General features: G+C 43.2%; 1 protein-coding gene across 50 annotated transcripts in view; it reads left to right on the top strand.

The window, feature by feature from the left end:
* Nucleotides 1-14,579, top strand: part of TRDN (triadin) — a 1,346,604-nt gene that overhangs the window by 1,096,787 nt on the left and 235,238 nt on the right. For all 50 annotated transcript variants that reach the window (XM_073675989.1, XM_073675970.1, XM_073675994.1 and 47 more), the window contains 4 exons: nucleotides 11,156-11,206; nucleotides 12,111-12,185; nucleotides 12,356-12,430; nucleotides 12,621-12,695. In XM_073675989.1, coding sequence (XP_073532090.1) covers nucleotides 11,156-11,206; nucleotides 12,111-12,185; nucleotides 12,356-12,430; nucleotides 12,621-12,695 — 276 coding nt within the window. The remainder of the gene's footprint in view (nucleotides 1-11,155; nucleotides 11,207-12,110; nucleotides 12,186-12,355; nucleotides 12,431-12,620; nucleotides 12,696-14,579) is intronic.

Raw genomic sequence — 14,579 nt, 5'->3', positions numbered from 1 at the left:
GGCAGGTGTGTCCAATGAAAGGCAAGACTACTTAAGAAGGCTGTCCCACATTATTAAGCAGCCTACATTTTCTGCCAAAATGGGAAAGAAAAAGGATGTGTCAGCTGCTGAGAAGCAACAAATTGTGGAGTGTTTAGGTCAAGGCATGACTACAATCAACATTGTGCGATGATCAGGATGAAGTGTCTTGGCAATCAAGAAGTATGTAGCTGATTCACAGTACACACGTGTGCGTGCTGATAAGGGCAAATTGAGGACTCTTTCCTACAGGCAATTACGTCAGGTTAAAAGAGCAGCGGCAAAAAAGCCTTGTCATAGCAGCAGACAAGTTTTTGAAGCCGCTGGTGCCTCCAACGTCCCCCGAACAACAAGATGCAGGGTCCTTCAGAGGTTTGAAGCTGTGCATACGCCATCCTGTCGACCTCCTCTATTCACTTCACACAAGCAGAAACGGCTCCAGTGGGCTAAACATTACATGAAGACTGATTTCAAAACTGTTTTGTTCACGGATGATTGCCGTGCAGCGCTCGATGGTCCAGATGGATGGAGTGGAGGATGGCTGGTTGATGGACACCCCACGCAAACACGGCTACAGCGCCAACAAGGAGGAGGTGGAGTAATGTTTTGGGCTGGAATCATGGGGAGAGAGATTGTCGGCCCCTTTAGGATCCCTGAAGGCGCTAAAGATGAACTCCATAATGTATGTGGATTTTCTCAAACAGCACTTCCTGCCATGGTTCAAGAAGAAGAACCATGTATTTCACAGCAAGATCATTTTTTTGCATGATAATGCACCATCTCATGCTGCACATAAAACATCTGCATCTCTGGCTGATATGGGCATAAAAGGGGACAAACTTATGGTGTGACCCCCATGCTCCCCTGAACTCTATCCCATTCAGAACCTCTGGAGCATCATCAAAAGGAGTGTCTATGATGGCGGGAGGCAGTTCACATCTAAGCAACACCTCTGGGAGGGTATTCTGTCCTCATGCAAAACAATTGAAGCAGAAACCATCCAAAACCTGACAAATTCAATGGACGAGAGAGTTCAGAAGCTCCTTTCGAACAAGGGGTCCTATGTGAAAATGTAACATCACCTAGAATAAAGTTTTGAGTTGAAAACTGTTTGATTTCAGTTTCTAATAACCTGCTAATGCTTATAATTTCAAAAATGACCATTTTTTTGGTCTTTATTAAAATGAAAAGGTTGATCGAAAAGTTTGGGGGATCTAAGAGTGTGGCAACCCAGTAGTCATGATTACTTCGAATTCTGACAATATGAGGGTCATGTTGCAGATAGTGCAGCAAGAAGGCACTTATGTGTCTTGCGCATCTCGGAGCCCCAAAATTATTTTCCGGGCTAGATGCAGCTAAAAATTATTATTAATTTTAAATCTGGTGGAGCTTAGTATAGATGGCCTAATAGGATCAGTGCTGCACACTGCTACAAAGCCCAAATTATTTTTCCAGCCAAGATACAGATAAACATGATTAGTAATTTTAAATCTGGTGGAGCTTATTATAGATGGCCTAATAGAATCAGTGCTGCACACTGCTACAAAGCCCAAATTATTTTCCAGCCAAGATACAGATAAACATGATTAGTAATTTGAAAGCTTAAAACGGTTGGTAGGGAGATTTTAACCAATCATCAAGCTTTTACTCTCCCCAGGATGACACAGGGGTAGAAAAGTCGTTTCGGATCCATGATTTGTTCATCTTTATGAACGTGAGTCTGTCTACATTATCAGTGGAGAGCCGCGTGCGCTTATCTGTCAGCACACACATTCAGACAGAACGCTGGCTGCGGGGCATGACAAGATCTCCAAGGCGTAAGTGGCTAGCTCCGGCCATTTATCCAGATTGGAAGCCCAAAAAGAGCAAGGGTCCAGTGACACAGTCATGGCTTCAATGTTTACTTGGAGATACTCCTGTACCATCGTCTCTAGGCGTTGACTATGTGTCAGACTTCTTGTCTCCTGTGGCCTTGCAAAGGATGGGCTAAAAAAGTGGTGAAATGATTCCGCAAAATTGATGTTACCAGCAGATACTGTGGTTCTGTTACGGTTTGAGTGCTGAACACTTGACGGTCCCACGGTTGGCAAGTTGGAACTGTGAGATTCACTACGTGCACCACTGGTGTTTTGTGGAAAAGCACATGTAAGATTCTGCAACAGTCTCTGCTGATACTCCTGCATGCGTGCATCCCTTTCTATGGCAGGAATAATTTCTGCAAATTTACTTTTGTACCGGGGATCTAACAGTGTGGCAACCCAGTAGTCAGGATTATTTCTAATTCTCACAATTCGAGGGTCATGTTGCAGGTAGTGCAGCAAGAAGGCACTCATGTGTGTTGCGCATCCAGGAGCACCAAGTCCCTGTTGTGTTGGTGGCGAGGTAACAATCATGCTTCCTTCCTCTGTCCTCTCCCCCCAACCTCGCACAACAGAAATGTGATCAAGGTCTCCCTCATCTGATGAGTCTTCCATCAGTTCGTCCTCCACTTCTTCCTGGGCTCCTGCACCTTCCTCACTAGTTTGGCTGCTACCATGCGCCCTGGTAAAACCATCTCCCCCACCCTCACATGCCTGCCGCCTTGGTGCTGCCAACCGTCTGGACCTTGCAGATGTTAGCCCTTCCGCATACAACTCCTCCTCCTCTACTTCCTCCACCTCCTCTTGTGCCACCACCTGACTCCGAATTCTGTTTAACATGTGCTCCAGCATGTAAATCACCGGAATAGTCATGCTGATAATGCCATCGTCAGCACTAAACATCTTCGTCGCCATTTCAAAACTGTGCAGAAGGGTGCATAGGTCCCTGATCTGAGACCACTCCTCCAGCGTGATTTGCCCCACCTCTGGATCTCGTTGGCCCAGGCTATACGTCAGAACGTATTGCACCAGGGCTTGTCGGTGCTGCCACAGATGCTGCAACATGTGCAGAGTTGAATTCCACTGGGTAGGCACATCGCATTTTAGCCGGTGAAGTGGCAGGCCCAACGACTTCTGTAGAGATGTAAGTCGCTGAGCTGCGGGATGCGAACGGCGGAAGTGAACACACAGCGACCGTGCCCTCTGCAGAAGGCCATCTAGTCTGGGATAGTGGGCTAAAAATTGCTGGACAACCAGGTTCAACACGTGAGCCATACAAGGCACATGTGTGACATTGCCCCGGCGAAGGGCCGCACCCAGGTTTGCAGCATTGTTGCACACGGCCTTCCCTGGTTTCAGGTCCAGTGGAGACAACCATTCATGAAATTGGTTCTCCAAAGCTGACCCAACTCCTCAGCTGTGTGACTCACATTTCCCAGACATTTCAAAGTAAAAACCACCTGATGACGTTGAGCCCTACTGCCAGCATAGTAAGGAGGTGTGCAGGATCCCTTCTGCGCAGTTAGAAAGCTTGTGGCATGACCAGACAGGCTTTGGGTGCAGGTGGAAGACCGAGAGGAGGTTGAGGAGGCAGAAGCAGTGGAGGAACTTTGACATAAAGAGGATTGACGCACAACTCGTGGGGATGGCAAGACTTGGACAGCAGCCCCTTGTGCTGCTGTCACCAGTGTTACCCAGTGCCCAGTCAGCGACATGTAACGCCCCTGTCCATGCCTACTCGTCCAAGTGTCTGTGGTGAAATGCACCCTGTCACACACAGAGTTTCTCAAAGAAGCGGTGATGTTGTGTGCGACATGCTGGCGGAGAGCAGGCACAACTTTCTTTGAGAAGTAGTGCCGACTGGGCATCTGGTACTGGGGCACTGCGACGGACATAAGGTCTCGAAAATCCTCTGTGTCCACCAGGCGGAAAGGCAGCATTTCTGTAGCCAAGAGCTTGCAGATGGTGAAATTCAACCTCTTAGCTTTCTCATGGCTAGGAGGAAATGGTCTTTTACTTGTCCACATCTGAGGGACCGAGGGCTGGCTATTGTGCTTAGACGGGGTTGATAAGGGTGTCCCCGGCAAACTGCCGGTCTGTGAGGAAGATGCAGGCGGACATGTTAGGTTGCCTTGATCCAACGGTGGTGCTATCGATGTCGGACAGCGCTCAACACCAGCTGGTGTTACCACCTCCAAAGAAAATGATGACCTGCCAATCACGCTGGCTGTTGAGGGTAAAGAGGTGGCAGGTCTGCGCCCCAAAACAGGTGTGACTGCTGTCCCCCCAGTCACAGAGGATGAAGAGGCCGCGGATGCACAAGATATGGCAGACGGTGCTTGGCCTGGCCGGCTAGGCCGCATTGTAGCACACTGAGCTTCCCACTGCAACTTATGCTTCATGTCCATGTGCCGGTTCATGCATGAAGTACTCAAACTATGTATTTTTTGGCCTCTACTTAGCTTTTGCTGACAAATGTTACAAATAACACAAGTTGGGTCATCTTTATCGATCTGAAAAAATGCCCAGGCTATGCAAGGCTTAGCACCCATGCGACCTGAAGTGCCACCACGACTTGTGGTGAGAGGCAGAGTTGTGTTTGAGGATGCAGTTGTTGACGTGCTTCCAGTACTACGTCTCTGTCCAGGAAGGCGCAACCTGACCTCGTCGTCACTAGCATCTTCCTCCACCTCCTCTGCTGACCTCATCTCTTGGCTGACTGTGGGTTGACAGTAAGAGGGATCTCCAACCTCATCATCATCACCCTGTGCGTTATCACACCCGTCGTCCTCAGAGCCAACCTGTTCCTGCCCTGACAAAAAACTAAAGTTGTCGCTCCAATCAGGTATTTGAGTCTCATCATCGTCTTCCTCATTGTCTCCACCAACAGGAGTTACAGTTTGGGAATGAGGGTCTACATTATGGTCAGAACCTTCTGCGTCTGGTCCTGGATCTGACTCATAAAGATTCTGGGCATCAGTGCAGATCATTTCCTCGTCTGGATTCACAGAAGCACTGGAGTCGACCTCTGATTCCCAGGCTATAGTATGAGTAAACAGCTCTGCAGACTCAACCATCTGTTCTACCTCATACTCAGACGGGCAGCTGGAGATTTGGGAGCTGTGAGGAAGCAAGTGCGATTGGGGTGACACCTTTGAGGACTGGAGTATTTGTGATGTTGAAGTTGATGTGGAGGAGAGACCACTTAAATGAGCACTTGATATCCGTTGAAGCACCTGCTGTTTTTGTGCCTCATCTGGAATTTGTAGCGATTGGCGTGGCCGTAAGAAAGGGATCTTATCACATTGTCCGCTAAAAGAAGTAGACATTTTAGTTTGGCTGGAAGATGGTCTTTCTTCTGCAGATGTTACTGTTGCTTTAACACCTACCCCACGGACACAACCTTTTTTCCCCTTCCCAACACGCCTATTCCCCTTTCCACCAGCAGCAGGCCTTTTTCCACTCATTTTGGTGGTTAACTAATTCACAACTCTGGAGTTGTTTGCACAAAAAAACAATGGATGGGAACCGAGCAGAGCTGAGTGGCCAAACTGTGGTATTAGGCCAAAAGTATTGGCTGAGTTAGATGGAGAAAAAAATTATATTCGATTTGCAACCTGATGGAGGTCAGTATAGATGGACTAATAGAACAAGTCCCACACACAGCTAGAAGCCCAAATATTTTTTCAGAGGTAGATGCAGAAAAAAAATATATTCAGTTTGCAACCTGATGGAGGTCAGTATAGATGGACTAATAGAACAAGTCCCACACACAGCTAGAAGCCCAAATATTTTTTCAGAGGTAGATGCAGATAAAAATTATTTTTAATTTGCAACCTGATGGAGGTCAGTATAGATGGACTAATAGAGAAAGTCCCACACACTGCTAGAAGGCCAAATATTTTTCAGAGCTAGATGCAGATAAAAATAATTTTTAATTTGCAACCTGATGGAGGTCAGTATAGATGGACTAATAGAGAAAGTCCCACACACTGCTAGAAGGCCAAATATTTTTTCAGAGCTAGATGCAGAAAAAAATTATATTCAGTTTGCAACCTGATGGAGGTCAGTATAGATGGACTAATAGAACAAGTCCCACACACAGCTAGAAGCCCAAATATTTTTTCAGAGGTAGATGCAGATAAAAATTATTTTTAATTTGCAACCTGATGGAGGTCAGTATAGATGGACTAATAGAGAAAGTCCCACACACAGCTAGAAGGCCAAGTATTTTTTCAGAGCTAGATGCAGATAAAAGTTATTTTTAATTTGCAACCTGATGGAGGTCAGTATAGATGGACTAATAGAGAAAGTCCCACACACTGCTAGAAGGCCAACTATTTTTTCAGAGCTAGATGCAAAAAAAAATTATATTCAGTTTGCAACCTGATGGAGGTCTGTATAGATGGATTAATAGAACAAGTCCCACACACAGCTAGAAGCCCAATATTTTTTCAGAGGTAGATGCCGAAAAAAAATATATTCAGTTTGCAACCTGATGGAGGTCTGTATAGATGGATTAATAGAACAAGTCCCACACACAGCTAGAAGCCCAATATTTTTTCAGAGATAGATGCAGAAAAAAAATATATTCAGTTTGCAACCTGATGGAGGTCAGTATAGATGGACTAATAGAGAAAGTCCCACACACTGCTATAAGACCAAATATTTTTTCAGAGGTAGATGCAGATAAAAATTATTTTTAATTTGCAACCTGATGGAGGTCAGTATAGATGGACTAATAGAGAAAGTCCCACACACTGCTTGAAGGCCAAATATTTTTTCAGATCTAGATGCAGATAAAAATTATTTTTAATTTGCAACCTGATGGAGGTCAGTATAGATGGACTAATAGAGAAAGTCCCACACACTGCTAGAAGGCCAAATATTTTTTCAGAGCTAGATGCAGAAAAAAATTATATTCAGTTTGCAACCTGATGGAGGTCAGTATAGATGGACTAATAGAACAAGTCCCACACACTGCTAGAAGCCCAAATATTTTTTCAGAGCTAGATGCAGAAAAAAATTATATTCAATTTGCAACCTGATGGAGGTCAGTATAGATGGACTAATAGAATGATGCTATGCCCAAAAGATTTTACTTCACTAGGTGCAGTAAAAAAATTGGTATTCTATACACAGGTGGTATATCTTGCAACACAGATAGGCTACTCCACTGACTAACACACTCTGCAATAGGCCAAAAAGGATTAGCTTTGCTAGATTCAGCCAAATGCTGTGAAAAAAACTTGCACAGCACTAGCACAGACCTGCCTGGCAAAAACTGATAGGAACTGATGTAACCTAGTCCTGAAAAGGACTGCAATTACAATTAGTCTTTACTCCCACAATCTATCTATTTAAGAGCACAGACCTGCCTGATAAAAGTCGTAGGAAATGCTGTAACCTAGTCCTTAAAAGGACTGCAATCACAACTATTCCCTACTCCCAAGCTATCTGTAGATTTGTGCGAAAATTGGCTTGAAATTAACAAGGTATAGCGCACACAGCAACAGCGGTGCCGTCTAACACGCAGCTGCAGCAGTGAAAAAATGGTGGCGATGGGGAAAATGGCTTGGTCTTATCGGGCAAGGACATGTGACATACACTGCCAATGACACATGCCCTTGCTTGTGTGAAAAACAGCAGTTCGCTCCGTGTGTGCGCTGCTGATAGGCTGACAGACTGCACCTCCCCACTGCAAATGCGGAAAAGAGAAAAAAAAATGGAGATCTTCATTATTCCTGCAGAGATCCATCCCCTGCCCCTCCCCCCACCCCGCTGTACACTCAAACTGAGTATTAACATTAATTTTCATCATTACTGAGAAAAAATCCAGTTATGATTTTGGTGCACGAACAGTTATCGAACAAAACCTCGAACAGCCGAATTTTTCTCAAATCGTTCGTGTTCGCCGAACGGCTCGAACACCACCCAAAACAGCTCGAATTTGAGATTGGCGAACGGTTCGAGTAGAACAACGCTCATCTCTAATCATCACCCTGCAATGGCATCAGGAATTGATGCCTGGCTGGATCATGCATCTTAAATGTTACTGTACAATCGTATCGTAATTGACAATCGTATTCAACGAGTTAACAGCAAAAATCACAAATCAAAATCGCGTTTCAAAATCACAAAATTGCAATTCTAATCTTGGTCCTTCACAGACGGTATAACTACAGCAATTGGAGCAAGTTTCAGTCACTGCTGTTATGACTGACTATTCTCTCTTCTCCATGTGCTTATTCCCAGTGTGGAGAGGAGTGAATATCCCGGCAGCTCACCTTGGCATCTGGGGGCGCATGGCAGTGATGTCATGTGAGGGGGCCATGCACACCAGGATTGGAATGAGAGGTGCCATACATACCAGGATTTGGGATGAGGGGTGCCATGCATACAAGGATTTGGGATGAGGGGTGCCATGCATACCAGCATTTATGATGAGGGGGACATGCATACCAGGATTGGTGATGAGGGGTCTATGCATACCAGGATTTGGATGAGAGGTGTCATGCATACCTGGATTGGGGATGATGGGTGCCATGCATACCAGGATTGGGATGAGGAGGGCATGCATACCATGATTGGGATGAGGGGTACCATGATTGGGATGAGGGGTGCCATGCATACCAGGATTGGGGATGATGGGGCCAGGCATACCAGGATTGGGGATTAGTGGGCAATGTTTACCAGCATGGAGAAATTTACCAATAGATGCTGCATTTCCCACCTAGGCTTATACTCGAGTCAATACATTTTTTCAGTTTTTTGTGGTAAAATTAGGAGCCTCGGCTTATATTTGGGTTTGCTTATACTCGAGTATATATGGTATGATCAGAACTGTTGAGATGGTGCTGTAGGGGAGTCTGCAAACAATTGGTCCTGTAGGCTCAACATTTTGTTCCACAAATGGCACCAGGAATTCTTCTGTTGTGCTGAACGATAGGTTCAAAATACAGTTTGCAGGTAAGAAGTCAAATGGGTAAGGTGCACCCTCTGGTAGTAGGAGTAGTATTCTCCATCAGCGTTCTGCACATTGGACTTTTTACTTGTGCACTGTATTTTGAACCTTTCGTTCAGCACAACAGAAGAATCTACTCTGAAAAAGGAAGCAGGTGTTATGCTTTCGAAATTCGTTGCCAATCCCATTTTGATTAAGGAATCTATTTTATTGGAATAAACTTTTTTTGCAAAATTTAAGAAGCTGGAATCCTCCTCCTTTCTGAACTGTATATTTGAACCTTTCGTTCAGCACAACAGAAGAATCCTCCATGACATTTGTGGAACATCTTGTAGTCTGTAGACTGTGAGCCCTCGCGGGCAGGGTCCTCTCTCCTCCTGTACCAGTTTGCCGTTGCGTTTTTGTTCAAGATTTTTGTAATTGTTTCTGCTATGTATACCCCTTTTTCACATGTAAAGCGCCATGGAATAAATGGTGCTATAATAATAAATAATAATAATAATAATAATAATGACATCTATGCTAGGGATGTCAAACTCAAATACACAGGGGGCCAAAATTAAAAGCTTGGACAAAGTTGCGGGCCAACCTTGACATTTATTTAAAAATGTCTACAATTGAGGAAGTTTTTCCTTTTCAAATATACTGTAATAATAAACCTTTTCATATGGAAACAAACTTAAACGGGTCATCCCACCAATACAGTACATTTTAATTAATAGATCTTAGCATATTGGAATAATATAATATTTTATGTAAGAGCAGTAAAAAGCATATGGCCCAATGGCCTAATTTAAATAAGTAATGACAAAGGATAAAAATGCTTTGAATAATACAGATAATAAAGGATGATGCAAACAAAAATGCCCCCAAACTACAGTAAGACACCCCCACATTGAATTCCTCCACAGTACCCTCCACATACATGACGACCCTACTGTACCCCCCCCCTCAATCCACCTGGTAAAGTATTGTGACACCATCACAGTAGGATTCCCACAATTGTAATCCCCACACAACCTTCAACACAGTATAACTGATCCCACAAAGACCTCCATACAGTATTATGCCCCTATATAGTCCTTCATACAGTATTATGGGTCCTGAATTGCCTTCCATACAGTATAATGGCCCCATATAGTGCTCCATACAGAATAATGGCCACACACAATGCTTCATACAGTATAATGGCCCCACATTGTGTTCCATACAGTATAATGACCCTAAATAGTAGTCCATACAGTATGATGCACCCATATACTCCTCCATACAGAATAATGGCCCCGCCTGACTTCGTGTTCCAGGTATACTCACAATGAGGACCAGATTTGGTTCACAGGCCAGAGTTTGACATGTGTGATTTATGCTGACTCTACAGGACCAATTGTTTGCAGTTTCCTCTGCAGCACCATCTCTACAGTGAGTTTTGTCATCATACTCGACTCATTGTCTTATATATATTTATATATACAGTATATATTTATAATTTAGCACCGCTCATTGAAGCTAAACATTTATCCATATTGCCTTAGATGTAAGGTTTTTCAAAACTAAATAGTTAATTAGCCATTCCTATATAAAGAGTTATATTTTTCCAGGACTCCTCCTTACACTAAATGTCAGTAATAATAGTGATAGCGCAAAGATAGTCCTTTTCCCAAGTCTTCCTTTCTTGAACAGGGGGCAGATTATTGTTCTCATCTGTTGCTGTTTCACAATTTAGGTGGCAACTGTCTTTTGTCTAAAATTTAACTTTGGCTCCTTACAAACACATTTGCAGCTGCAGCTCTCAAAGCTCTGCTGAATTGCAATACTGACTGCTCGTTAGTTGGAAGCTGAAGCACTATGAGACACCTGTGGTTATATTCAATTTTATACTGTGTCAGTTTTAATCATACACAGCGCTGCTTTGAGATCCAGAGAGCAGAGAGCAGCCTTTTCATATCACACTGGTAATTCCCCATTTCATTTACAATAACTTCTGGAGGCAGATTCTGATCCGGATCTCTGTCCAGGTCATAGTTCTTAATAGCTCATTTGAATACAATAAAAACATGAATTTCTCTAGAATAATAAATCAAATTGCATATTTCAAGGTATTTTTTTCAACTCTCTTTGACTTACGTACCCATAAAAATGGCTTAGCAGGGTTGATCCTACTGACAGATTGCCTTTAATATTTTAATATCTACTGATTAAAATGTACTTTTTTTTAGCGGAACAAGCCATTTAAAGCTAAAGTAATTAAAACGTACTAAAAATACTTGTTATTAAATGTAAATAATAATCTGCTCACAAATTATAATCTTTACAGATATGCCAGTGAAAAAACATAAAGAGCCAGTTGAACAGAAGAAGAAACAGGGTAAGTCTGTAGAACCCAGAAAAGGTACCTAAGTATTACCGTAAAATATTGATGTAGAGTAGGCAAGCCAAAATGTGATGTAAGGAAGAGTGTCGAACACGTCTAGCCAATTGTTCCAAATTTATTATACAATATTTCTGTCATGATTCTGTTGTCGGGTATCCTGGGACCAGGGGCTCCTACCCTGTCCCTAACACTAGGGGCACCCTAGCTAGCACTGTTTCCCGGATTGCTTCTGAAGGTGAAGACGCCTGGGCCACGTACCTTATCTAAACTCCTCATTCCACCCTCAGTCTGTTCCCTCCTCCAACCCAGGGAACAGGGGAGTAGTAGTGTATCGCATTACGCCAACCAGACTAACAAGGTAAAAAGAACAGGCATAAAAGAAAATACACATGATGCAAATATATGCACACAAACAACAGGGGATAACACCAGTAAGTGGGGGGAAACCAAAGAAGGAGAAGGAGAGAATTAACATACAGTCTAAAACCATGCAACAGTCTTAGCTAAATCCACCAAACACCTTCTCAAACAACAATAAACCACCAACTCCTAACCATACAGCATAAGCTAGCTCTGGCAATGACTCCTAGCCAGAGTCCAGTATATATATAAGAACAGAGAATGGCTAACAGTGAACCCTGTGAAGATTCCAAAAGCTCTCAGCAACAGATTAACCCCTGCACTACTAAAATATACCTACACCTTTTAATATGAAGGTGAAAGGCTTCTAATGAGGGCAGGAGTGGTAGGAATCAGACCCTGCAGTTTTCGGGCTCCTCTCTATTGTGGTAAACCTGTGACAGTCACTGTGAATATTTAAGTGTACTTTCTACCTGTGGGTTTAGTTTTATCCTGTCTAGCTGCAGTACTTTATTAATAAATTCCAACACCTTTTCAGAGCCTCCAGTGAAAAAGCATGAAGAGCAAGCAGAGCTCAAGAAAAAGCAGGATAAGCAAGCAGAACCAAAGAAAGGTACACAAATAATTGCACAAAGTTTTGCAAGTAAAGAGGTGGTGTAATTAAGATAGTCTAGAGACATGGGCCCAATTTTTCCGTGATAATTTTAGTACAGTTTCTGTCTAATCTAGTTTTATCATGCCTAATTTTAGGACATTATTAATAAAACTCCAAAACATTTGCAGAGCCTTCAGTGAAAAGATGTGAAGAGCCAGAAGAACCCAAAAAGAAAAAAGAAGAGCCAGCAGAACGCAAGAAAGGTACCTAAGAATTGGTACAAAATATTGATGTAAACTATGATAACAGGTAGAATATGTACCAAATTTATTATACTGAGTGCACTGTGTACCAGTAGGATAATTTTTATATAACTTCTGCTTGTCTGTTCTGCTTTAGTTTTATCCTTACATATCTTAGCGCTGTGTTAATTAATCTCCAATACCTTTGCAGGGCATCTAATGAAAACACATGAAGAGTCTGCAGAACCCAAAAAGAAACATGAGCAGCCAGAAGGACCTAAAAAAGGTATCAAAGTTTTCCACTTTGCCTCAAAATATTGGTGCAGAATATGCAAGCCAAGAGATGGCAAAATGTAGATGATCTAAGATGTCTAGCCATATTTGCTAAATATAAATATATCACACATAGTGTACAACCAATTCATATTTGGTGCAGTTTTTACCTATCTGCTGAAGTTTAATCTTGTCTAACTTTAGGATAGTATTAAGAAATCTCTAATACTTTAGCAGAACCTCCAATGAAATGCTATTTGAGCATCATGCTGTGTGTAGGGGGTATCATATTGTGCAGGGGCGGACACAGACTGTAGTGGGCCCCTGTGCAAGAAATTTTGGGGGGCCCCCCCTGCCCTTCATAAGGCAACAAAGTTATGTAAACATAACCCCCCATGTGCATCTCTCACCCCCCCATGTGCAGCTCTCACCCCACCCATGTGCAGCTCTCACCCCCCGTGCATCTCTCATCCCCCCCATGGGCATCTCTCATCCCCCCCATGTGCATCTCTCATCCCCCCCATGTGCATCTCTCATCCCCCCCATGTGCATCTCTCATCCCCCCCATGTGCATCTCTCACCCCCCATGTGCATCTCTCACCCCCCCATGTGCATCTCTCACCCCCCCATGTGCATCTCTCACCCCCACCGTGCATCTCTGATTCCCCCCACTCCTAGTTAATTAATTGTATTTAAAAAAAATAAAACTTGTTATACTTACCCCCATGCAATCCCTGCAGAATCCTGGCGCTCGTCCACGTCGCTGCCACCAGGTTCTCCTGACGTTCGGCCATGTGACGGCGCCACATACATAGCCATCAGCTTTTGTTTTGGCCAAAAGATTTTTAAAGCCGCCACCACGATAAGGTAGACTCTTCTGGGCGGGCCCTACTCTAACCTATTAAAATTTTCTTAAAATATCCAATACTCTTTTTAGATATATTTTTATTTAGTTTTCTTTAAGGGAATGTGTCATATACATTTTTTTTTTAAGTGACCAATAATACCACATACAGGGAATACCGCCACACCATGACCAGACCACATATTACCACAACATAGTGACTGAATAATACCACACAGAAGGGAGAAAAACTGCCACACCATGACCAGACCACATATTACCACTAAATTACGAATATTACCACCACATTACTAATATTACCATAAGTGTCATTATACACGGGAGCTCTATACATGGTATGTATAACGTAAGTGTCCAGGTAATCTAGTGATCACCAGTGAAATTATACACAGGAGCTCTGTATATAGTGTCAGTGTACAGGTAATACAGTGATCACCAGTGACATTATACACAGGAGCTCTGTATATAGTGTACAGGTAATACAGTGATCATCAGTGACATTATACACAGGAGCTCTGTATATAGTGTCAGTGTACAGGTAATACAGGGATCACCAGTGACATTATACACAGGAGCTCTGTATATAGTGTCAGTGTACAGGTAATACAGTGATCACCAGTGAAATTATACACAGGAGCTCTGTATATAGTGTACAGGTAATACAGTGATCATCAGTGACATTATACACAGGAGCTCTGTATATAGTGTCAGTGTACAGGTAATACAGTGATCACCAGTGACATTATACACAGGAGCTCTGTATATAGTGTCAGTGTACAGGTAATACAGTGATCACCAGTGACATTATACACAGTGTACATGTAATAGACTGACTCACCGGTGACGTCTCTAGGTGAAGTCCTTCATCTTCGCTTTTCTCCTTCATCCAGCACAGACCGCCATCACGTCTTCCAGCCAGGACTCGTCTCTGCATAAAATAACACAGTTATCTAGAGCACATTCCCCAACTTCTACATTACGCAGCTGAATACAGACGTGCATCCACCATCAATATATGGTTAGTTATTATGC

The sequence above is a fragment of the Phyllobates terribilis genome, unplaced genomic scaffold, assembly GCF_046119375.1.
Source record: "Phyllobates terribilis strain yellow unplaced genomic scaffold, ASM4611937v1 Scaffold_3__8_contigs__length_932513732, whole genome shotgun sequence".
In the NCBI taxonomy this organism is placed as follows: domain Eukaryota; kingdom Metazoa; phylum Chordata; class Amphibia; order Anura; family Dendrobatidae; genus Phyllobates; species Phyllobates terribilis.
Note: the sequence above shows the minus strand (reverse complement) of the source record. Positions and strands in the feature narration are given on the sequence as shown.